General features: G+C 34.6%; 2 protein-coding genes across 9 annotated transcripts in view; both read right to left on the minus strand.

The window, feature by feature from the left end:
• dally (division abnormally delayed protein) overlaps positions 1 to 24,387 on the minus strand; it is a 643,966-nt gene that overhangs the window by 243,161 nt on the left and 376,418 nt on the right. The window lies entirely within an intron of this gene.
• Positions 399 to 24,387, minus strand: part of LOC118681505 (division abnormally delayed protein-like) — a 184,376-nt gene continuing 160,387 nt past the window's right edge. For 5 of the 6 annotated variants that reach the window (XM_070112241.1, XM_070112239.1, XM_070112238.1 and 2 more), the window contains exons 4-5: positions 5,169 to 5,291; positions 399 to 5,050 (exon numbers count right to left, since the gene is read on the minus strand). In XM_070112241.1, the coding sequence (XP_069968342.1) occupies positions 5,266 to 5,291 (26 nt within the window). In that variant the 3' untranslated portion in view covers positions 399 to 5,050; positions 5,169 to 5,265. The remainder of the gene's footprint in view (positions 5,051 to 5,168; positions 5,292 to 24,387) is intronic. The other variant, XM_070112237.1, reaches the window with a different exon arrangement.

Consider the following 24,387-nt stretch of genomic DNA (forward strand, 5'->3'; position numbering starts at 1 on the left):
AATCGTGCTCGAAAATCGTCATGCGAGTGTTAGAGAGAGAGCGATCCCGAACATGCCTACAAGGCATGTTTCGATGAATGGAAAAAGGGTGGCATATCTGTATCGCTTCGAAAGGAGTATAAGTTAGCAACAAATAAGCTATCCCTCCCTAATAATATCAAACTCGCAAACTAAACGTAAAGTGCAATACGACTCTTCACCTGAAGGCCATATTGCACGCGCAATTAAAAAGTGCTGACCGAACACTTGTTTCCTGTGGGAACGGAATGTCAACCGTTTCCCGTAAACAACGGCGGCAGCGCTGCTTTAGAAGTTAAGCTTAATGTTAAGTAAAAATAGAATTAGGATTGAGTGTAAATTATTATACCAACCAATAAAGGAGTTACGCTCCACTAAAAAAATATATATCTTTATATTTTTTTACGGGTTTTAGTAGAAGAAAACCTAACTGGCGCCCGAGCAGTTAATTTCGGTAATTCCAATGAAGAAAAGCGGTCCGCGTGTGAAATAAATAATAATAAAGTGCCACAAAAAAAGTGCCACGTAAATAATAAGGAACCTTTAAAAAAAAAGTATATATAAAGTGCCACGTAAATAATAAGTAACTTTTAAAAAAATATAAAGTGCCAAGAAAAAAAGGAAATAAAATAAACCACCGTGGGACAAGTATTGTCACTTCCAGGGAAAGAGGAAGTGAACAATACCAGCGAATCAACAAAGGAAAAAATTATTCGAGTTTACTTACATTTAGTTATTCGGATAATTTTTTCCTCTTTTTCCTCTTTTTCGGACTTTTCTTCTTTTTTACTTTTTCTTTTCTACTGTTCAGTAGCGGAAACTTTTTGAGTCAGTTTCCACGTTCAAAATGGCCGCGGGGCCTTAAAATATCGAGGCGAATCGTTTCGCCATACTCGATACGGGACCTGGTAAAAAAAAAAAAGGAAAACTGGTATAAGTGTCTCGACTATGGATTTTAAAGAGTTCCTGAGTTAAAAGTTGACGACCCAAAATTCGTAGTGATTGAAGTTACTGACACGGCCAAACCCCTTTCTTCCTATTCTTGCTTTGCCATTTATCGTGCTATTAAGCAAATTAGCAGTTACATCCACTCTATATCTATCCTACGAGATGGAAATTTGCTTCTGCATGTTAAAAATAACGGAGTTGCGAAAAAATTCATGAATTCTCCGCATGCCCCAGCCGATTGCGAACGCATTTTTTGCATCAACTGTTACCAACAACATGCATCATACTCTAAACACTGTACCAAATTTCTAGTACAAAAAATAATTATAGTAATTACAAACTTATAATTTGGGGCATAAGAAACAGCCATAAGAAGCCCCCGGGCTTTCCAATCTTGGGGCTAACAGACTTGCCTTGCTGGCGTCTGACCAAAAAGGAAAAAAGTGAAAAAAAAATTTCAGAATTTTCCTAATTTTCAAGAAATAGAAGTGCAAAATCCTAAATACGTTGTAATATCGTCCGTTGATATAAATTAACCATTAAATAAATATAATTGCTTTGCAATTCATTCCGCATTAAAATTAGTATGCAAAGAAATCATGAAAATGACAGAACTATGCGACGGTAGTCTTTGCCTGTTACTAAAAGCCAAATCAACCGCCGAAAAGTTCATTCGTACTAAATTTTTACACGGTGTCTGTGAAGTGAATACAAAATACCATGAAAAACTCAATTATATTAAAGGCACAATATATGCCCCATACCTAATCGACCTAAGTGAAGAGGAAATCATTAAAAACTTATCTGACCAAGGAGTTGTTGAAGTGTACAAATTTTCCAAAAACATAGATGGAAAACCAAAACATACCGGAGTCTGTATCCTTACTTTTGATAAGTACCAGCTTCCCAATTACATAGATGTCACATGGCATGTGACCACTGAGCCACAAGGGCAGCGATAAGAGAGCGAGGTAAGCTCCCAAAGTAATAGACCAAAGAAGTTAACTATAATCATCTCGTGCATTGACTGCAAGATACCTGGACTGCGTTGGACCACATCTAAGCTAGTACGCGTTGTTAGGCTTCCATCAACAACGCGGGACCGCAACCCGATAACTGGTGCCCAACATACAAGGATTCACACCCTAGTTAGTGTTAGAGTTACTTTACTTTCCATACTATGTAAGTTCGTGTAAGATTTTCTCCAAATTACTTACACCAAATTAGTTATAAACTACTAACAACAACTGAGGTGATTGTGAAATATCGAGTTATTTAAAAAAAAATATATATATATACAATATATATATACTTTGTGTCGGCTAAAATAATTATTCTATAAAAAACAAATCTTTCTAAATAAATTCAAGCCGCTGCTTTGTTTTATACACATGAGCACATGAGTTGGTTAGACGCGTTACGCAATATAAAAACCGAGTGCGACAGTGATATTGAGTGGGACATAGAAAACAACGCTGTTAGCGAAGCATTAGCGCAGCAAGAACAAAGATTTCAAACACAGCTTAACGCTATGAATGAGCGGGTAAATTACTTGAGTATCGAAGTACCACAAGTTGAGTACCACAAATGGCAATATTCCTCCGGACATAATAAAATCAGCCCCAGAATTTAATGGCTGGTCAGAAGAATACGTAGCATGGAGGCAATCAGCCGTTTATGCGAACGAAATTTTGACGGTATCTGCAAATGTCTACGTTATCGCTTATGCTGAGTCGGCTTGCAGTCAATTAGTATCCTAAGTTTCAGTTTGTATTTGGAAGTTAAAAGTATAACAATAAAGGTACTTGCTCCGGCACTAGCCGAATCATCTCTATCATAGGAATCTACTTGTTTAATAAGCTTAATTGGCGTCCAACAAACAAGGATCTACACCATTAAGATAGGATTAGAAATATATTATGGCCCATATTAACATATGTAAGTTTATTTAAAATAATTTCAAATCGTGCATCACGAAAAAAACTAAAAACAAAAAACCGCTGTCAGCGGCAAGTGTATTGTGAATATTAAGTTACCACATTAAAAGAATTTAATTAATAATATATTTATAATAAGGATTTTTGCGTTAAATGTTATACGTTCAATCTTTATGTCGTTTAATGGAACCTAAACATTTTATATTATAAAAAATTTAATTCCAGTGCAAGGTAATAGCACTTACGAGTATGAGTTGGGTTGACACACTTAAAAATATGAAAGTTGAGTTCAAAGTGAAATTGAGTGGGACACAGAAGTTAGCGAAAGCCGATGAGGAGCTCAGAGCCGATGCACTTCATGTCTTCATTTCTGGTCTAAAGAAGCCGCTTAGATCTATTGTCTTTCCGACACAACCAAAGAACCTACCATCTGCTTTGGCATTGGACAGAGAGACAGAAGCTAACATAGAACGCAGTATATTTTCGAACTCATATGGCAAAGCCATTGCAGAACGAAGAGTATAGGAGGCGCTCATACTCCAAGCAGGCACAAATTAGAGACGAATGCGGTAATGGAAGAATCACGCATTTCGCCAAAAAACAACAATTCAATGCAAATCAAGAAAAAAATAATAGCGAAGACCAGGGACAAACATCGGACCCCATGGAAGGTAACTCCTCCTCTAGGTTTAGGCAGCACGTTAGTTTCACTATCAAACATATCCAATAGGATAACAAAGCCCAGGCACCAGAAATGAATAACGTTGTTCAATGCGCCCCTGATTCACAAGAGTCAGAAAATGGAAAGGCAGCGGAAGCCGCAGTACTCGAAGTCGAAGATGACAACGAATCGTTAGGTGACAATGACGTATTCAAGTTCATTTGACGCCATTATAGGGTTAGACTTGTTAGAACAAGCAAGAGTAGCGTTAAACTTACAAGACAGCACCATTAACTACCAAAACTAATCTAAACAATTGCAGTACCATTACTGTGACAATGTAAAGATCACAGATGTTAGTGACATTGTACCATTGACATTATAAAGGAATTCAGAAGCCTGATACGGAGAGGCCTGAAAAAATTCGAATGAGAAAATGATAAGATGAAGAGCTTATATTGAGGAGCTTTCGCCAAAAAATCTAGTTCCTGACGCATTATAAAGACACGTATAAAAAAAGTATTTAACTTTTTCAGGTATGTCAAGTGACTGTAGTGATTCACTGATGCAAACCCAACATTTTACAAATAGTAGCGACTAAATATTCACGAAACAAAAAAGTCTGAATCATTTTATGCAAGATATAGTGATTGGGAAAAAATAGTTGTCAACGATTTTCTATTTTAATAACAAAATATATTTAGTTGTAATTACACCATATACTTGATAGGGTAAAATAATATATAATACCAAAAATAGTTACGAAAATATTTTGTCCACCTGAAGTGTTCTATGCAATAAAAACACATTTTGAGGCTTTGGAGGTATTTCTGGCAGTAAAATTTTTATATACTCACCTAAACTGAGCTTTCGTATCTAGACCTATGCAAAATATTTATAAATGGATAAGAAATACAGAAACCTCAGTTTAGTAACTCACTACAATTAAATCGTCTCCTTATCAATTCTTTATAAACAACCTTCTGCGAACCACCGAAAGCTAACTTGCATTCATAAAATTTCGAAAAATGATATTAATGAAAAGGTTATATCGCGTCTGTAATAACAAATTAAGTTTCTGAACTGAATTCTCATTCAATACACGATTCTGTTATGAAACACACTCATCGCAATTTCTTAACTTTTAACGATTCCCACGCTGGTCCACAAATGAACCTTCTCTATTTAAGACGTTCTCTGCAACGTGTTTAATTGATCAGTTTTGCTGAGCACCTCAGCGCTCTGTTGCAATGAACTTATGAACATTTGATTTCCTTCAGTATGCTGCCTAATGGCTGTAGATCGTTGAATGTGTGCTTCAAGCAATGGATATAATTATAGGTAGGCACCGACCTTTCTTTGATCAAGTGACCGGCGACCGCAAAGAGATTCACAAAGTAATTCTTTTTGGCATCTTCCGGAGTTCTCAGATATGTAGTTGGTGCTACCGCTGTTGATGCTGTCGTTGTTCGCATTCCTGAAATGGCTGTAAATAGGCAAACAAGACAAGGTACTTCATTAAAATGGGTTTAAAAAAAGGAGCGTATGAGCGAGAGACAAAGAGAGTTAAAAATATATTAAATTTAAATATTGGTCTGACTTACTTCATATTCTGCGAATAGAGTGGATGAATCCATTCGCTCAATTATGGTACCATGCGTCGGTACCTTGTGAATAGACCGCTATGGTAATATTTTCTGATTATTCCGCTAAGACTAGGAAATGTTCTGTAAAGATAAAAGAAACAATAAGTCAATTAAATATACATTTTAAAAACAAAAAAAAAAGTTATAAAAAATTATTGATGTAATAAACTTAGATGTTATTTCTTTTTAAAAAAAATCGGTAAATATGTTTCTGGTTGAGAGCTTATACATATGTATGGTATGTGGATTTATGTTTCTGGAAAAATTCGTGATCGATCATATTATTTAGACAAAGCCTGAACAAGGTTGCTGCAGATCACTGACCCCAGTGGATATTTCTTTGGAAATATTTATAAAGTTAAACCTATACATTATATGGAGTGAATTATAACGGTAATATAAAGACATATTATTACTTTATTTGAATATGGAAGAATACCCTGAATGATATAGTGAAATATATAAAATGCTAAAAAAGAAGCAAAATAATAATATATTTATGCAAATGTAAAATAATGTAAAAAGTATATTAAATTCATTGTGTAATAAAAAAATATGTTTCTGAGAAATCAACTGTTTAAAATACGGGAATACATTATAAAGGCGCTGTGAGTTGTTAAGCAATTAATAGGTATGGCAGTCCGTATGAGATCATCGGAAAAATGACTGACAAAGGTATGCCAATCCATTGATAGCTGATAGTTGGCGATCAAAGTTGAGTATTGCCATCTTACTGTCAGCTCGTTTTTTTTTTTAGTAATTCTGAGCCGAAAATCTTTTTCAATGCTAATTATGCATGTATATGATATACATTTACAGTAAAAAAATGTAATAAAATTTACGAAATCCGAGTTTTATCGTATCACGTTAATTTTCAATGCATTCAAAATCCATGAAAATGTACCGAAACTTTTCAGTTATTGTAAATAGGCAAAACTGACAAAGCGCCGGGCTTAACACTAACAACAAAGCGTGGTCTGTTATAGCATTCGCTAGCAATTGCTGTTATGCGGCGGTTTGTCTAACATGTTAATTGGGTGATGGAGGTAAATTAGGTACGGATGTGGGAGCTTTAAAGGCGCTCGCAACCCGTCAATTTGGGATGGATGTTTATGCTAGCCTCGATGAATGACTGAATGCAGATTATATGTGCTAGTATGTAGGTGTGATTTAGTGTGTGGTTTTAATGCGTGACAGCGTGTGATTTATGCAGGGTCGCGTTGTTATTTTGTAAAGGATTTTTTTAATAGTTTATCGAAATATGTGGTGTTAAGTTGCACCTAATGATACGGCTGAAATGACTCAAATGTATATGTAGAGCTATATACTTATAATTTAAGAAACTGTTTTGGCTAAATACATATTTATACGAATTCTATGAAGAGTTTGTTTATTTTCTAATTTTATCTGGCGTTCAAAAACAATTCTGATATATTAACATAGGCTTGTATGTACTAGATATATGTATCTGATGTGGATATATTTGTGTGAAATGATGGTGTATAGATTTAAGGCCGTACGAGAGAAGCGTGATAAAGTGAGTTTTGAAATTTAATAAATATTAAAAAAAATATATATAAAAAGGAGGGTATACACTATAAATTTCATGCACATACTTTCTGAATTTCATTTATTTTAGTGCATTTGATACCTAAAGTTTTTCAATGGTGATCACAAAGATGAAGTCACACTACAAGTCGCCTAAAATTCCACTCAATAATGGCAGTGATCAATGAAATGGTTCTTTGTGTGAATAAGAGAAAGTTTCTGCGGAAAAGCTAACGGTAAATATAGCATAAAATTGATTTAGGAGTTATAGAAACTGTTTTGTGACGTGAATATACTACAGAAAATACTAATATGGGAACATCTTTGCCCAGCCTTTAGAAGAACTCCGTGATTCTACTATTTAGCATACCATCATATATACGGTTAACCACATTTTATCGGTTTTACCTCTAATTAATAATAATAATATTGACTTGAACTATTATTGCGATGATAACAGGAAGTTTAAAAAATTCTTCGGAGACTCTTTTCAAACCATTTGGAGAAAAGCGCCAACATGTTAAATGCACAATGTACACACACAATTGAACGGCCCAAAAAACAACCTTAAATGTTTATTATACAATTTTTGGTTGAAGGACCTCACAATACACATAGCATACATATGTACGTGCAGCGCTCGTACACTCCAAGCAGAACTACTGAGCCACTTTAGTTTTTCTTCTTGAGTGGCAGTTCTTCGCCTTTTACGACAAATAATTGATGTTAGATGTCCTATGCTTCAGAATTGCAGTTGGATTTCTTGGAATGACTTTTTTAAGCGGAAAAAAAGGTCAGCGTCCCCTATTTAAGGGCCTTAGACACTTAAAGTATCCACCGATCTGTTGCTGGGCTTCGTGAGATAATTTTTTTACGTGGAAATAAAGCTGTGACAAAGCTATTAAAAAATCTAGTTCGATATTGATTTGCAATAACAACAAATGTTCCCCGGGAATGTTCATAATTATAGAAGTTCCTTATGAAAAAAGTCTACACTGAACGTATGTTTCTGTTACTTTAAATTTAGAGGTAGAGAAGTCAAGCGTTTAGTCCGAAAATACATAGATTTACTGTGAGTACATGTGAAACTAAGTACAGAAATGACTAATACAGTAAGTATTGCTAGCTCAGAGGACGTGTTGAAATGCATATTTTGATTGTTAATCATTTCGGTATGAGTATAAACAAAAACAAAGAAAATAATTCAAATAGGTTCATTGAAGCTAATAAATGCTATTTATAAAATTAGCTTATAAATATCGGCTATGTATACATTTACGCGTCTGTATAAAAAAAAAACAATACCAATAGTCAAATCGATTTGCTTACTAATGATGACATGATCTTAATAGCTCTGATCAGCCAAAAGTGTGCTAAATTGATTGAAAATATAAAAACATGATTATGAACGTCAGCTGCCTTGTCCAGTTTAACTTGAACGAGCGGATATCGCAGCTGTGGAATGATTATTCACTGGCAACTCTGGTTTGCAGAATGAAAGCTTGTGACTTAAACTAGCGGAAATAGATATACAAGTAATTGCAGTTTGTTACGCTCTCTTTCTCCCTATAGATTGTAACCAAAGAATTTCTATTTTATCATTAAATCGCATTAAATTAATTAATACTCAAAGTAGGCTACAAATTATGATGGATACATAGTTATATCATTATTATATTGATGACCTATTGTGGTGGATAGCATTTAGTTAATTTCAGGCGGAAGCGTTTAATTAGTCGTGAGCAAAATGACACCACAAATTATTACAAGAGAATGTGAGAAAACGGTATTTCCCATTCAGTTGATTACATATACATTTACAGATATATAAACATTTGTATTAAATATAATTCAAATGTTTATGGCATATATCTACTTATAAGTATTTATGTATTTGTAGTTTATATAGTGTTGTAGTAATATATAATGTATATTGCTGTTACGAATCAACAGATGGTGGCCTTAATTAATGATATATACATATATATATATATATATATATTGAATTGTATTTACATATATGCAAAGTAATCAAGCATGTCGAAGAAATCATTGTGAACTATTTTGCGGATCGTTGCACAAAGCAGTCGATATACATAATTGTTGTTTTTGTATGTATTTATGAAACCATTTCTCGATCAATAAACCCATAAATGTATGTTCATATGTGAGCTTGTAGTTAAAATAAATATGGATCATAAAAACAGTTATGCTGTTTAATAAAAGCTATTAATTTCCTAATAGTAACCATATACATCCGTTCTTCAAAATATATTTATCTCCTTCGGCTTCAAAAATTACCTAACCATCAAAAATGGTTTTAACGAAGTTTAACGTGGTCGCATGTGGATTTTTGATGAGCGGCTCTATATGTCTCGAAAACGTTTAAATGGAAAAATTGCAAGATATCGTAGTGGAAATATCTGAAACAGTAGGAATTACAAACGACCACATAGTTCATATCCTGATTGAGGTATTGTTCATGAGAAAGCTGTCGGATACAGTATTGGTTGACGCATTTATCCACTTCGGGTAACAGTGAACTGTTTCAGAGTAGTGTTGACACAGTTTAAGTGCTATTTTAAGCAGAGAGTCGAAAGAACGTTTACTGGGTTTCATAAGGTGTGATCTACTCGACTACTGGCGGAAGGACAATACGGTCCCACCGGCTCAACTAATACGATTTGTTAGTCTGATTCGATGTCGAATTGCACATAAACGGCCCGATTTAGTGAAGAAAAAAAGTGTCCTTCCATCATTATATCGCATCGGATTACATATTTACCATCACCACGAACAAAACTTTTGGTCTTTAGAAACGCGGTTTAAACTTTCATACCAGCACCGAGCTCTCAGCATGCGGCTCCAATCGATATTGAACTTAAAGCTCTTTAAAAATTCCACCTTTTAAATAATGTTGCCACTTCTTTTGTGACTCCTACCTAGGTAGCTTTTAAGCTAAAAAAAATGTTTGTTGTTGTAATTTTTAAAATGCTGCAAATCGCTGGGTAAGCATAAGTGTTGTTTCAAATCTATTTTTTAGACACCTGGGGCTTTATATAGCAGATTATTTATTTGGCTCGCTTCTTGCCTTTCGTTGAAGACCCGTAACTGTACGGATGTAAGCTTGTAAATAAATTTTTTATGCAGATGGAATGCTTCCTCTATTCTCCTTCTTTATTTGAGATGTTCTTCCATTTAGTTTCAATGGCTAATGCTATCATCCAGCGATAAAGAATCCGTAGATCAATCGGCTTAATTACATATCTTTCCGATTAAAAAGCAAAAATGTGCTTTTAATTTTTAAAAATCTTAAGAGTAGTCTGCATTAAGATTTGATTTATGAAATTGAGCCATTTATGAAAATATTCATTTGCGAAAAATAACCAACTAAAAACTATCCTATATGCATGTACACAACAGATAACACATAATCCATTGTAAATGTGTAAATGCTTTGAATAAGCACCAAAAGCTTTTAGCCATCAAGTACGCGGCGCTGCTGCCACCAACAAAGCGCTGAGGAGCATTGCAGAACCAAATCTGGCCGGAACATTTGTTTGTAATCTTATGATGGTTCATAAGTTGAAAAATGTATTAAAATATACATTTTATTACAATAAACAGAGGAAGTGAACGAGAGGCGCAATGTGCGTCTGTGTTAGTGGTCCTGTAAGGGTGAGTGTGTGTACCCGATTTTCCATGGAAATCGCATCGCTCTCAACTGCAAATTAAATGCAAATTCAAATTGCCAATGATTATGAGCCGAACGAGGGCACTCAGAGCACTCAGTGTTTTATTCAATTCAGCAGCGACGCAGAGTGGACCAGGCGGAAAGGCAGTGAATCGTCATAAAACGGGCGCATAGTACTCTTAGCCTAGTGATGCTCAGTAAGGAGTAGGAGCTCTACAATGCCGTTGGCGATAAGATAGTATATAAATAGAAATATGTGTGCGTATGTATGTAAATGTAACCAATATTACCAGTTGGCAACTGCGAACGCATCTGCCTTGAAGCATGCCAAGAAGACACCGTCAAACTGGTCGAATCGTTAAGATTTTTCGTAATAGAAAAAAATAGTTCCGCTTTTAATACTCGCTTAAAAAGGTTGTGCAATAAAGTTAAAAGAATTCTAACAGATAATACGTCAAGATAGTAAACACAACAACAATAATATTGTTTTAAAAGCAATAATAGCTTCGCCTACATAAGCTTTCTACTGGAAATGCATTAATTTTAAACCTTTTCAAATTCAACGTTCTTCACACCTCACAATCTTAGATTGTGTCAATCGCTCCATTTTTATTATGAGTACACTCCTTAAAGATTATAAGGTTATTTTATGAATATTCAACAATTACAAAAAACATCTTGCAGAATACAGGCTTTTCAGCAAAAAAAGAGGAATCAGAGCTAGGGTATCTTCATATGTAGCCTTCGGGCATTAAAGAACACGGACGCACGCCATAATTTAAAATTGTAGGTATATGGCTACATCACTTAAGGACAAATTTTATCTAGTTGACTTTAAGTTGTAACTGGCAGACTGAAAAGATTGTGTTGAGGTCGTTACAACGATCTTCCAATATAATTTTCATAGTACGATTGGTCTCTTGGTTCGGAATACTCCTCATTATTGGCGATATCTTTCCAAAGACCGGTTTGTTGAGGTGTGAAGTGAGGAAAAAAATGCTGAAGCCAGATTCAGAGAATACAATGAATGGGTAAGCAGCTCGAACGAAAGTTCATTCAACTTTGTTATTATATATGCTTTATTGATTTCTGACCGGTGAAACGGTCAATATTGAGTTCACATGTTGCCTATTTGATATCTTTAGCATGTCAGCTTTTCTTTTCATTTATTTTTTCAAAATACCAAAGCTAAGATCACTCTGAACTCACGAATCGGTTATCCGACAGCTGTGAATTTGAAGGTTAGCTCTAATTACTAAACAAATGCATTCTGTATTCTTTTTCTTACAGGGCCTATATACCTATTAGCAGAGATGTATTATTAATACTGCATAATTTCATTTTTTATTTTTACTTTAATTTGCTGTATTCTCATTTGGTTACTTCCTTTTTAGAGGCCGCTCCATTCATGCTTGTGCCAACGCAACGAAAGCGAGTGTCATTGTTGTTGCCGTTGTCGGCATGTAACGGAACTTGTTTGCTTGCTCCTTCGTGTAGTCCATGCATTACCATCACCGATTAAGTGGCCAATTCTTTGGTTATGACGTTTGTATGGCGATCTGTGTAGAAAATATTTAAATTAACTTGCGAACGAATGGAAACCGTCTCGTGAACTAATTAGTTAATTAATGTGTACGAAAGGAAAAATGTGGGCGAAAGAAAAAATTCAGACCATGATACTGCGAGGGGATACATGAATTTGCTGTGAGTGAGCGTGTGTCTAAATCAATGCACATAATTGGATTTGTTAATAAAAATTACAAAATATTAGGATTAAGATAAAATTTAATGAATTTGGACGTGTTGATTTATGGCACTTTTAAGTTGCTAGCCCAGATATACATATGTATATATTATATATATATATATACAAACATATATTTATGCATGCTTTATAAATTATAGAGCTTTATTGGGATGCTTCCGGAGGAGATTAAAAATCTGATATATATATATATTTACAAGTATCTATTCCAAAATGTGTACTACTTATATAAATATCAATCAGTTTGGAATAGACTCCTCAGAGACTCCTGGTATACCACATTCATTACTTCTAGAAATTTCCAGCTATTATTGTTGATAATAATATGATTGATCTAAATTATTAAGATTGTCTATAACTTTATTATTACGACTACAAACAAACGGACCAGAATATAAATTGTTTTCGATACATTGTCGGGTCCTCCGTTATCAGTCAATAGTCATTCCTCACCAGCTGGGCTTTATGTCTCGTCACTTACACCGCATATATATATATATAGATTAGAAAAATTTTACTATACTAAATTCTAGTTTTAACCAGCTTCATCGGATCTTTATTGTATGTGTAGGTTCCTGCGGGATATTTTTTATTTTTAAATAAATATATAAAATATTCCTCTGAAAACATTGCACAGTGACTTCAAGAGATCATTCAATATTTCCGCTCTTGAAAATCTATTTGTATTACAATCTTAAGTGATCTACTTCTAGGCATCGGTATTCCACGCGTTCCAACGTACAAAAAAATTACTATTGATAATTTTCAATTTTATTCCTATTTAACATAGGTTGTTGTTTTACCATGGCGACCTTTAGCTTTTCTTTAGATCTCCAGGTTCAAAGTATTGCCATTTTGAAACCCCTAAACCTCGTGGAACGAACGAATTTGGAGTAGAAGACTTTTTGGTGGGGATTGCATATAAATAACAAATGTTATATAATATTATGAGAGAGTTAGAACGAGAAGATTAATAACGTAATGTTGTTGTTAGTATTAAATCATACTAGAAAGATCAAATGTTTTACATTTTAAAACCGATCAATTCAATTAGGCTGAGGAGAGATTTACAAATACAGGAAATACTTTCTGAGTACAGTTTTTTATGTAATGATATATAGTTAGTATTTAATTTTTATTGAAATGGTATGTATAAAAATATCAAAAAAACTTTCTGTTTTTAATATAGGAAGCTCTGTAGAGAATATTTTTATACGTTTTTATTTTAAAAAAACATTATTACTCTATATATATGTAAATATGTGCCTTGTCTCTTGCTTAAGATATAATTGTTTTAAAAATAATATGAATATTTCTGATCAATATATTGTACATATGTTAATTTTTCTACATAAGCTCAGTAGGCAACCACCCACAACTAACGGCGATCTTTTTGGAGCTCCGGGTCAACATAACCACAAAACTAAACAACCAATTATGCGCAAGCGACTGCATTCGAGTCACACACACACATGCACATTAAATGCTTGCAGCAAAACTTTTCACTAAGAAACTACCAGCAAAAATGTGGCACCTTTGCACTCACCGACCTTGATGTGTGGCTTTTATTTAACAGATTTAAATTTTCTCTCTGGCGAAAGCTGTAATTTTTCATATTTCTACAATAACAAGAAAGTCTGGCAACCACCTAAATTAATAGCCAATAAACAAGGCACATAAATGGGCGTCGTTTTAGCGAATTGATAGCAAATACTGAATAAATTTTACGCCGATGTGGGTGGTCCACCGGTACAGGTGGGTGGCACAGTGCGCCAGTGATGTTCAATTAATGAGCAAAATTGAGGAGCACTCGAGAAATATTTCTATAAGTTGACCAAATACATAGCATGTGTGTGCTTTAAACACACGCTTGAACCCACACAGCCATGCCACATAGCATTTGGTTGATGAAAATAATTGAAAAAAAGCTACATTTTGACTTCCTTTCCACCCCACCTACCGCTAACAACGTCGGAACTCCTTACAGTGTAAAATTCAATGGCTTGGTATTGCAATGCAACTACAAGCAATTGCGCACAAGAAACAAGTACTTGACTCGACGTTGCAAGTACGCTCATCAACTCTCCGTATTGGTTAAGGCTAGTTGCTTAAGCTGCATTGCAATGTGTTCCAACAAATGCAAAACATTTATGCCACACACAGCTGCGAAGTGCTATGCCTTGTTGTTACAGCTGCCACCAACAAATGTGACAACAATACACGTTGCACGGCAGTATTGAACATAAAATCTAATTGAAATTTTTTCTTTTCTTTACAACAAAGCAATTTCAACGGCAAGCAGAAGAGCAAAACAGCAAAGTACTTGCCTCAAACTGCTGCAAGACAGCAAAGCCACCAAATACCATGTCGGTACTAAGTGCAAATGCCCCCTATGGAATGTCTGGGCAGCCTATAAATGTAAATACCGAAACCAGTTTGCCAGCATACACACACACATATATAAATATGGAATAAGAATACCTTCTGTTGCAATGAGAATATGGCAAGCAGCGTAATCCAAAATGCCACAGCGTCTAAGATTGCGATGCCACAAAAGCTGCCAAGCCACATCCTACCGAAAATAAGCACACAAAAGCAAAATGATAATAAAAGCCAAGCGAGCAGAAGAAGAAGAGCAAAAATTCGTTCATCTACCGCGTAGAGCTGTGAGTCTGGCGCTGCGCATCATGCATCGTGGCAGTTAACTGGTCGACCAAGCAGACGTGTGCCATGCAACAAGAACGCTATGGAAGCTTGTAAAGTTTCTACGTCGGCTGCAATGGATTAGAATTCGCGTGAAACCACTCAACTTCATTATGCACATTTCAATTTCATTTGGTCGTCATTATTGCTGCGTTGCTTTCGATTTCTTGTTCTTCCATTTGTGTTTGCTTTGCTTTACTTCTTCGCCTTTTCAATGAAATTTTTATGCACTCATTGTGCTCTTGACGGATTTTCTTACGATCTTCCTTTAGTTGAAGCAGCACTTTGTGCCGGCTTCAGAACTCCAAAGTTCTCTTACGTTTTTTTTATGCAACTTTAGTCATTCAACCGAAAACTTGTACGCTTTAGCGCAGCTCAGGTCGCTGTTATAAACTTAGCTCATTTTACTCGCTTCTTTTTGTTGACGCGAACGGACCTCTTTGAATGCCAACCGTATGTGCAGGAAACTATTTTAGATTCCCACGCTATAATGGCCGCTTGGGGGCTAGGTACAAAACAAAGTATGTGCTGTAAGACAGAATCTTTCGAAAGTGTTTTTTAGATTTTCACATTCCTTCTACACCCACAGTTGTCTTGCAGATACAAGGACTACTATTCACACTTCGTGTTTTGCTCCCTTATTGAGAAGTATTTGCAGCAAGAAATATTGTATATCTTAAAGCGGATTTCCGAACTACACGTTCTTTCAAAATGTAGCACAGCACCAAACTCACGTATTAAAGATGATCTCAGCGATAGTATACTTGTAGGTTATGTGTGCACTTCATATCGATGTCATTATGGAGATTCATTTACATTAAAACTAATCTATTAATCTCCTATTAATCAGTCGGAAGTACTTTACTCAATAATCTACACATACGTAATAATCAAATATCATAAAATTAGGTGGTGAACTTGGGTAGACATTTTTTTCTCTTACTCATCATGGAATGATAAAAGATCAGCAGTATTAGTAGCGTAGTAAATGAAAGAAATTTGTCTCTTTAATAAAAAATTTATTTTCAAAAGAACGTTATCTTTAAATTATTATAGATCGCAATATAAGGAACTTCAGATTAGTATATAGAGATCAAATCAGTGATAATCAAAAATATGTTTTTGTCTAGCTTGGTTCTGGTCCAATAAACATCTCTTTCTTAGAAGAGTAATATTCAAAATGATCAGAGCAAGCGCTGACTTACAGCAGCTTAGATGAAACAAGCAGTACAAACAGAGAATACTGATAACTATGTAGTTCTTTATCGAAAAAATCGTGTAAAATAAATCACACATGATCTTAGCTGGGTACACTTCTGAAGAAGAGTAAATTACTGAAGACCACTTCATGAAGAATCAAATATTTTATACCTGATATCGTAGTTTATGTAGAAACTATCTAACAAGGTCGTTTCGAACCTTCAAAATTTTAGACTTTATATCTTAATGTAAACATATAGACATTTGTTTTCTTGTAATGTCGCAAGCCTAAAAGCCTATATTTGAAGTTTAAGTTTTTTTATTCGATCACCGTGTTGCTAAGATATTACACATTTTCTCCCAAGCATAAGTTCAAAATCATGCCTCTGTAAGCAGACAATAGTTCTGAGAAAATAAATCATAGATTTTATTTGAATCGAAAAATATAGAAATTTCAGTGGATATCTTAATTTATAACGATTGTTAAATCGAAAATCAAAACAAAATTAAAAAGCTTTCTAACCTAACTACGTGTTTGAAAAGTATTTTCATTAAGCTCAACACGAATAATTCACCCTCGTAACTGGCAGCAGTTTCCAGGTACATCCTTATAAACATATTTATATACATATATACTTTCTTGCGCTTCCTCGCCTGCCAGGATTCTATAGCTTACATTTCGCAGGCATGCAATAGCATAGTCCAATCCATCACTGATATTAAGTTTCGAAAATTTCCCTTTGTTTGCACTTTTATCTTCTAATTTAAATTCATTCAATTTTTTTACAGTTCGCACGTTAGCTTCTCTAGATTTTTTGATAGCACGACTTCAGTAAGACCTATGCGATTTCCACCAGCAGCGCTCACGCATTGCTTGGACAGTTCATTTTATCAGGCAACACCTCAACTCTCAGCAACCGTTTGAGCCACCAATCACACGTAGCACTACTAGTGTGTCTGTATGAGTTCGTCCTCGACGTCCGGCCGACTATTTGGTACTTTCCACTTCTTTTTACTTTCAGGCATATTTTTCTTGGTTGCTCTCCTTTGCCAACTCTCTGCTTTACCATTCTTCCTACATTTTTTCTAAGTCAATTTTTTATTTGAAATTCTCATAAAAATTCCACAAGTCAAAATGAACTTGCAGCACTTCTTCTTCCTCTTAAACATTTGAAGAGCGTCTAATAACCTGCACGACACCCGCTTACGCCTGCCGCAGGTCCAGTTGCCACAAGTTGTGATTGTCGTTAGGCAAGTTAAGTAGTCGGCGCTGACTCTTTGAGTGCACAAAAACGTGGAGATGCCTTTGTGGCAGACAGAAGACTTAGTGCCAAAGGCAGTTGTGTGGCATTGTCCACAGCTGCAGGCGCTGACCACCGCTTTCAACACCCTGAGCACGCCGTCAACCGCTGCGACACAAACGTTGCTACGTGTTGCCGGCCTGCCTGCCGGTAGTTCTCAGCTCGCATTCTATATATTCTAAGTGAGTCTGCACAGACTTTATGGATGCAAATAAAGTTGAGCGAACATTTAAGATAGTAAAATTAATTGAAGGCTCATCAGTCTTTGAACCGGCGAATACTTTTGTTGCTGCTGATGGCGCTGTTTGCGTGCCCGTGACGGGCTTTGAGGCCTGTTTGCAGTTGTGTGGCTTTTTTTGTAGGAATGTGTTTTCAAGTTCACAGGTTTACTGTTTATTTGTACTTTTTCTCCGTCTGGCTTTGTACTTGTGAGTCTTCGTTGGCAATTGCGTTGTAATTGGACATTGTAAGAAATAAATATCTCCTCTTCACGTAATGTTTAATTGAGAATATGAAAACTTAATTATTTTTATTAAAACATTATTCAGTTTTATATACTTAAAGTTGATCAATTGCTACCACAAGACGTACGTAACAAACCTACATATTTTTCGATTATTAGGGTTACCACTTCGGCTAAGCTTTTCAAAGCAAAACTTGTTAAAAGCTCTTTACATTTTCTGAGAGCACTAAGCCAACGCTACGTATTCATTATTATTCTTTACTAAGTAATCATTGCTTGTCAAATATTTGGAGAATATAAGGTTAAGAATTCACCAGAACTTTTGCTTTTGAAAAGTTAAACTTGGGGATGAGGAAAATGGAAGGTGTTAACCTTGTGGCGAGACCACACTATCTGAACGGGATATATATATGAACTGTAAATGTTTAGACAAATGATAAGCTCAGACGTGACCGTTTTATGAGTTCACTGTAGATCCTTACAGATCCGAACAGACGGATGTGTACTGAGAATTACAATCCTTAAAATTGTCTCCGCTTGTTTGAAGATCATCACATGGAAGAAGTTTTGACTTAGTGGTTGTGGAAATTACAAAACCGTCATTCCCAGTAAGCCAAAAATTTGGCGTCAATATAGCCGATCAGGCCTGATATAGTAAGCATCAATTATCTCTTGGTCCTTACAACTGTAAAGGAACATCAAGAGTTTGGTCTAATATCAGTCGTGTATGGAAACAATTTTTTGGTGCACGGTTGATGATAGAATAAGAAAATTGTGTGTATAACTGGGTTAAAGTAAACTCAATGTTAGTAGAAAACCTATGTAGTATATTATATATTGAGAAAACACGTTACTTATCTCTTAAATGGAAATTCTGGTTGGCCTACAAACCAAAATTTTGCAGTTTAACTAAAGAAGAGCACATTGGCAATACTTTGATTATAAATACTTACTGCTAGTTACAGATTCTTAAACTAAGGATAGATCGAATTAAATTAACTGAGACTGATTTACTGAGCATATAATACCAAGAGTATATATTTATAGTTTCAGCTTCAAATATTTGCAAATATTTGACTTTCATGTGCATAAAGACTCTCAATTTAAACTCAAATCATACAAACATATACACATTTGTAACTAATACCTACTCGTAGACAGCATATTTGTTTATATGCAAAAGGAGCGCTTGGCCACAGAGCAATTTACCCAAATTCCATGTCTCTCAGCGTAAGCACCTTCATTAAAAGTTTAATAAGTAAGCACTTGCCGTTGGCACATATACAAAAACACAACAATCACACCACATATACAAATACATATGTAAATATCATGTACATCAGTAAATGCGCACCGGCTGCCTGTTGTGCCCTACCACTTACTGCACCAAATGTTCTAATCATCATTTGCATATTTTGCATCTTTGCCCAAAATTGGATTACGACAAAATGAGAACGTTATTTAAGATAGAGCTTGTGAGGTTACGTGTAATCAAATATAATTTTAATGTTCTAGTTGTAGGAAGTGGTGTGTGAGAAGTTAGCTATTAAATAAGCACGTTTATTTATAGGACTGTTGGGGTTGGTAGAAGAAAAACAGTTGATGTCCAAGAAGAGATAATGCTCAGACAAATTTAAATCGAAATAATCTTTTCAAGTAAATTTTCACAAAGAAATCTATCAAAGTTCTTTAATGTGCAACCTTAAGCTTATAAAATTCAGAATTCAGGTATTGTGGTTCAAGGAATTATCTAAATATTGAAATCATACTTCAAGAGGAGACTATAAATTTGTGAAACCGAAACGAAAGCATTCTCGGACTTGTGTGAGAACTTCGTTTGTCATGGGCTTTAACTTTGAAAATTATGCAATGGAAGGAAGGTAGCTGTACAAGGTTGAGCTTGTATGAAAAATCGAGCCTGGCGCACATAAAGAGCCACTTTGGTTTTCAATCAGCGAAGCGGAAGGTGGATATTTATTAGGACCGATATTTTTTCATTATCTGCGATGTGTGGTATTGGATGAAACTTATTTGGAATTTATAATATATCAATATGTTTTACTTGGAAAGAGAACAACTACAAAACAGCTCTTAAACTTTTTAATTTAACATTACAAATCACAATTTTAGGAAAACGGTCAAAGCGAATAAATATAAGCTGTAATTGTCGTTTATGAGTCTGTAAAATATTTGTGTGGTACCAACACAAGACCTCAATGGCTAAAAGAAGCTTTATGTTTTAAATTTATTTGGAAGTAGACATTGCCTGCTTGAGATCCAAGAGCATAAACTGGCGACTAGTGATCTTTATAAAGAAATAAAATTCTAACTTGAGTGAGAACCAACTTGAAAAAGCTTTCTTGACCCAACTTTTATATTAAAAAAAAAATTTAGGAAAATTTGGTCAAAGACAATAAATTTAAAGGAGAAAAATATATAAAACTGTCACTACTATTTTCCACAGCACTGAGGTACTTTAGGCAATTCAAATGCTAATTCGAATGAATGAACCGAGAGTGGATGTCACGGAGTATACGTAATATACGCACAGAATAAATTTAAGCGCAGCATGCTGTCTGGTTAACAACCGCGCAGTAAGCAACCACAACAATAACAGCGAAACTGAAAAAAAAACAACACTAGCACACAACAAAATAAATAACAACAGCAACAATAAATATAGTAATAACAAAAACTATAATGTACGAAACTGCGCTCTAAAAACAGCACTGACCAAAACAAAAACTACAAGCAAGCAGGAAATTGCTCATTACATACATTTAATGTTAATATTTTTGCATAGTTCACGTTGCAGCGAAAAGCGAGGGAGCGAGGATTTTCATTACGCTCACATGGCGATGCCAAAGCTAAGAGCTTGAATTATGCATACGTACATAACGGTAAGTGAACTGCTTTTTATTATTCTGCACGCTTATAACTCGACTTTTTCACGGATTAAAAAGTGCCGTTGCACACACATGCTCACATACATGAATTGCAAGTAGTGATGCCCTTTGTCACAAAGTGTTTCCGGTTTTGCTTTGTTTCCATTTGCGTTTTACATCATTTTTGTATGCACGCTTTATAATGATTATTATTACGCTTGTACGCTCAGAATTGCAAAAACGCACACACATATACATATTTTATGTATTGTGACGCGCTTTAAACACTGGTCTTAGCTTTCGAACACGTTTCGGCGCTTAAGCGGAAGGCAATATTTGCAAAAAGTTTTCCGCGCTTTTGCCGTTGCGTTTGCCATTTGCGCACTTTGGCTTTTAAGTGCTGTAGTGCTGCACTGTTATTGTTATGAAAGGCTTTGGTTGATTCACATGGAGTTGAACAAAACTAATTCTTCACACATCCATACGCACACTCCCTCATTATTTGATTACCAAAATGGTTGTGTTGCAGCATTGTGTATACAACATTGACTTTGCTACACAGTGTTGCACGTTTTATGAGCTTTTGTTGTAAAGTACTGTGCGTCGTACTCCGCTTGCACTTAGTTCGCTCTTTTACCAAGCGTTGCAACTGACTTTTTATACTCGTGACTTACTGCCACCAACAAAAACATACATATGTCAGTATAAGCCCTGTAGGAAAAATTAATATTTTAAGAAGAAAGTTTTAACTCCAAACAAAAATTATTTTACCAAAAAAAAATGAACTTCTAGAACTATGCTACAGATTTTCAAGTTTAAAGATGATGGCTACAAAATAAATAAAATTAATAAACGTGAAGCTTAAAAGTATGCTACAGTTATGAAGTTATATCACGATTATAACAAAATTATAAAAATAAATAACCAATATTTAAAGACGATACAGAAAATTTTCAATCAATTATCACTTTATAGTATACTTTGTTGTTTTCTAAAGGCTTCCATTAAGCTTTGAAAGCTTGAAGGAACTTTTTATTTATATTAAAATCTTAATTCTCTGTTTTGAATTCAAGTTTTCTGTAATTATTTCCTTTAAATAATTTTGAAACTGACTGTCAATTGAAAGTGCCTACATTTAGGAGCTCGTTAACACAACGTTTTTTATTGGAGCTTGATTTCATCAAAAAAAGCGAATTCACCCTCCTTGAGAGCAGACTTTAGACTTAATAATATGTCTAGTCTTTTACACAGCAATTGTTTTGATGGTGTGTTTTAAAATGTAAGTCTAATTTATGAAAATTTGGCCGGAAATTTCTTGTTTGGTTTTCTTACCCTACATTTATATCAAATATACCTTATTTTCAAAGTGTTGCCTACATTTCGGCGTGCAGTATTTATGACTTCAACTACTTGTATAAAGGCTAGTGCTAACGGGTTTAGTGTGCTCTTCTTCTATAAAAAAGACTAAAAATTCTTGTATGAGTGCGGCGAATTTTATAAAAATTCCAATTATCTAAAACTATTGTCACAAACTTTGGCACCGGCTGATGGCAAACAGAAACTTTCTGTACAAATCGCCTGTGTGGCCCGAGATAACATAGTGTGTCGGTTGGTTACCTTTTATTGCCACTATACAGTTCTGGACTCACACATATGTATATGAGTTTGTACTACATGAGTTCAGTAGTTTGCTTTTCATGCCAAACCGCACAGGGGTACACACACACATAGAGACATAAAATAGTCGTTTGTTGGACTTTTATTGTTAACATTTTGTTCCAAATTGCATTTTATATACAATTGTAGCTAAGCAAATATTTTAGAATATGTTGCTGACACTTTCAAACGGATTTCTTCTTTGCCAGTGTAAAAACAATAAATGTAAGCCACAATGCATTTGAGCTTGCAAAGCTGTAAGAGATAGTCCGGAGGCAAAAGCTTAGTTAAGCCTATGCTTTAAATCTGGAAAAAAAAATTTTTTGCGGCTAAAAGTAACAGTTGGTGATATTCCCACGTTACTGTTGCAAATTGCCTTAAATGCGAAACAAAAAGCGTTTGTGCGTTGCTCTGTTGTGGACATTGCGATTTTTGCACTCTGGTCTGCGATTCCTTTTGCAAAGTGAAGATTATGTATTCACTGTAGATCTTAACGTATATAAAATTGCTCAAAATCAGAAAATTTAATATTAATATACTCGCCGGGGAAGAAACGAATACTAATTATTTAGCATGTATTTTAACTAGCTTCAACAAACTCCGAAATTTTCAATCTCCAAAAATTACCATACGAGTTTTTGAGTTTCCGTTTTCTAATCACAAATACCCTTGCATTAACTGCAAGGCAGACAACCTACTTATTAGTCCTTAATTTTACAACTACATACTTTTCTGTTTACTTTCAAATAGTCAATATAATAATTTATTCGTACAGAAAAATTTTTTTTTCAGTTTCCGGATACATTACTCAGATATTTTTTTACGAAATCGTTCAAAAATATTGTAAATTATTTAATATTTCATACCATTTGTAAAATTGTCGCTTTATATTTTTTCGGATTATTTTTCGGACTAACTCCGGAAATTTTTATTCTGTAATGCGTTTCAAAAAATGAATTCTAACAAGAATATTTTATTAATAACTGTAAAATTAAAGTTATTTAGGAAGGAAATTGTCCTGTTTACTGCCATCACGCCAAAAAGGGTTCACTTAAAATTTACTTAAAGAGTCAATACATATTCCATGGACAACTGCAATAAAATAGTGAAAGATGCTGACTTCTTAAATTCAGAGTATTGATTTCAATCAAACCTACGAATTTCCATACATATACATATGTATGTATGTGCATTATAACTGCAAAAAAAATACAATCTTTACTATTAACCCAGATCGCATAAAATATTATATATAATATTGTAAAAAAACTTATCTATTTCCTCCACTCCCTTCCGCCTACAGTATTCACCTAATTTGCTTTCACAAAGCAACTGCAATCTCGATTTCTGTTTATAAATAAAATACAATGCCTGCACTGCTGTTTATCTAAGAAATAATCCGATTTCAATTGCCATTACTAAAAGGAATAATAGCTACTCGACAACAATATGTAATGTATGATATACAAAACGAATAAAGAATTGAAACAATGAGTGATGACACGAACAGTTTTGAGAACAAAAAAAGAAATATTTCGTTGAATTGAATTTGGAAGAAGGCGACGCCCACACTCAGCACATTTACTACGAAGAAGTCAACTATTTGGTGAGGAGGTGGCTGACAATTTGTATACAATACGAGTGTGGTTGAATGAGTATGTATGTGTGGGAGTATGTGTAGTCGCTTGAAGCATCAATCAGTTTTTTATTTTACGATGATCATGTTAATTAATTTATTTGAGAATGACATCATGCGCGCATGTTTGTCTATGATTACAATTGAAGCATGACCGATTCCTCTACTAATTTATTGGTATTAGTGCGTATGTGTGTGTATCTTCTTACAATTTGAAAATAAAATATAATTGCCGAAAATAGCAAAACCATGAAATAGCAGTAGATAACTTTCAGATGACAATTAAGCAAAGATTCCCTTGTCATTTAAGTGCGTGGCGCCATGAG

The sequence above is a fragment of the Bactrocera oleae genome, chromosome 6, assembly GCF_042242935.1.
Source record: "Bactrocera oleae isolate idBacOlea1 chromosome 6, idBacOlea1, whole genome shotgun sequence".
NCBI classification, from domain to species: Eukaryota; Metazoa; Arthropoda; class Insecta; order Diptera; family Tephritidae; genus Bactrocera; species Bactrocera oleae.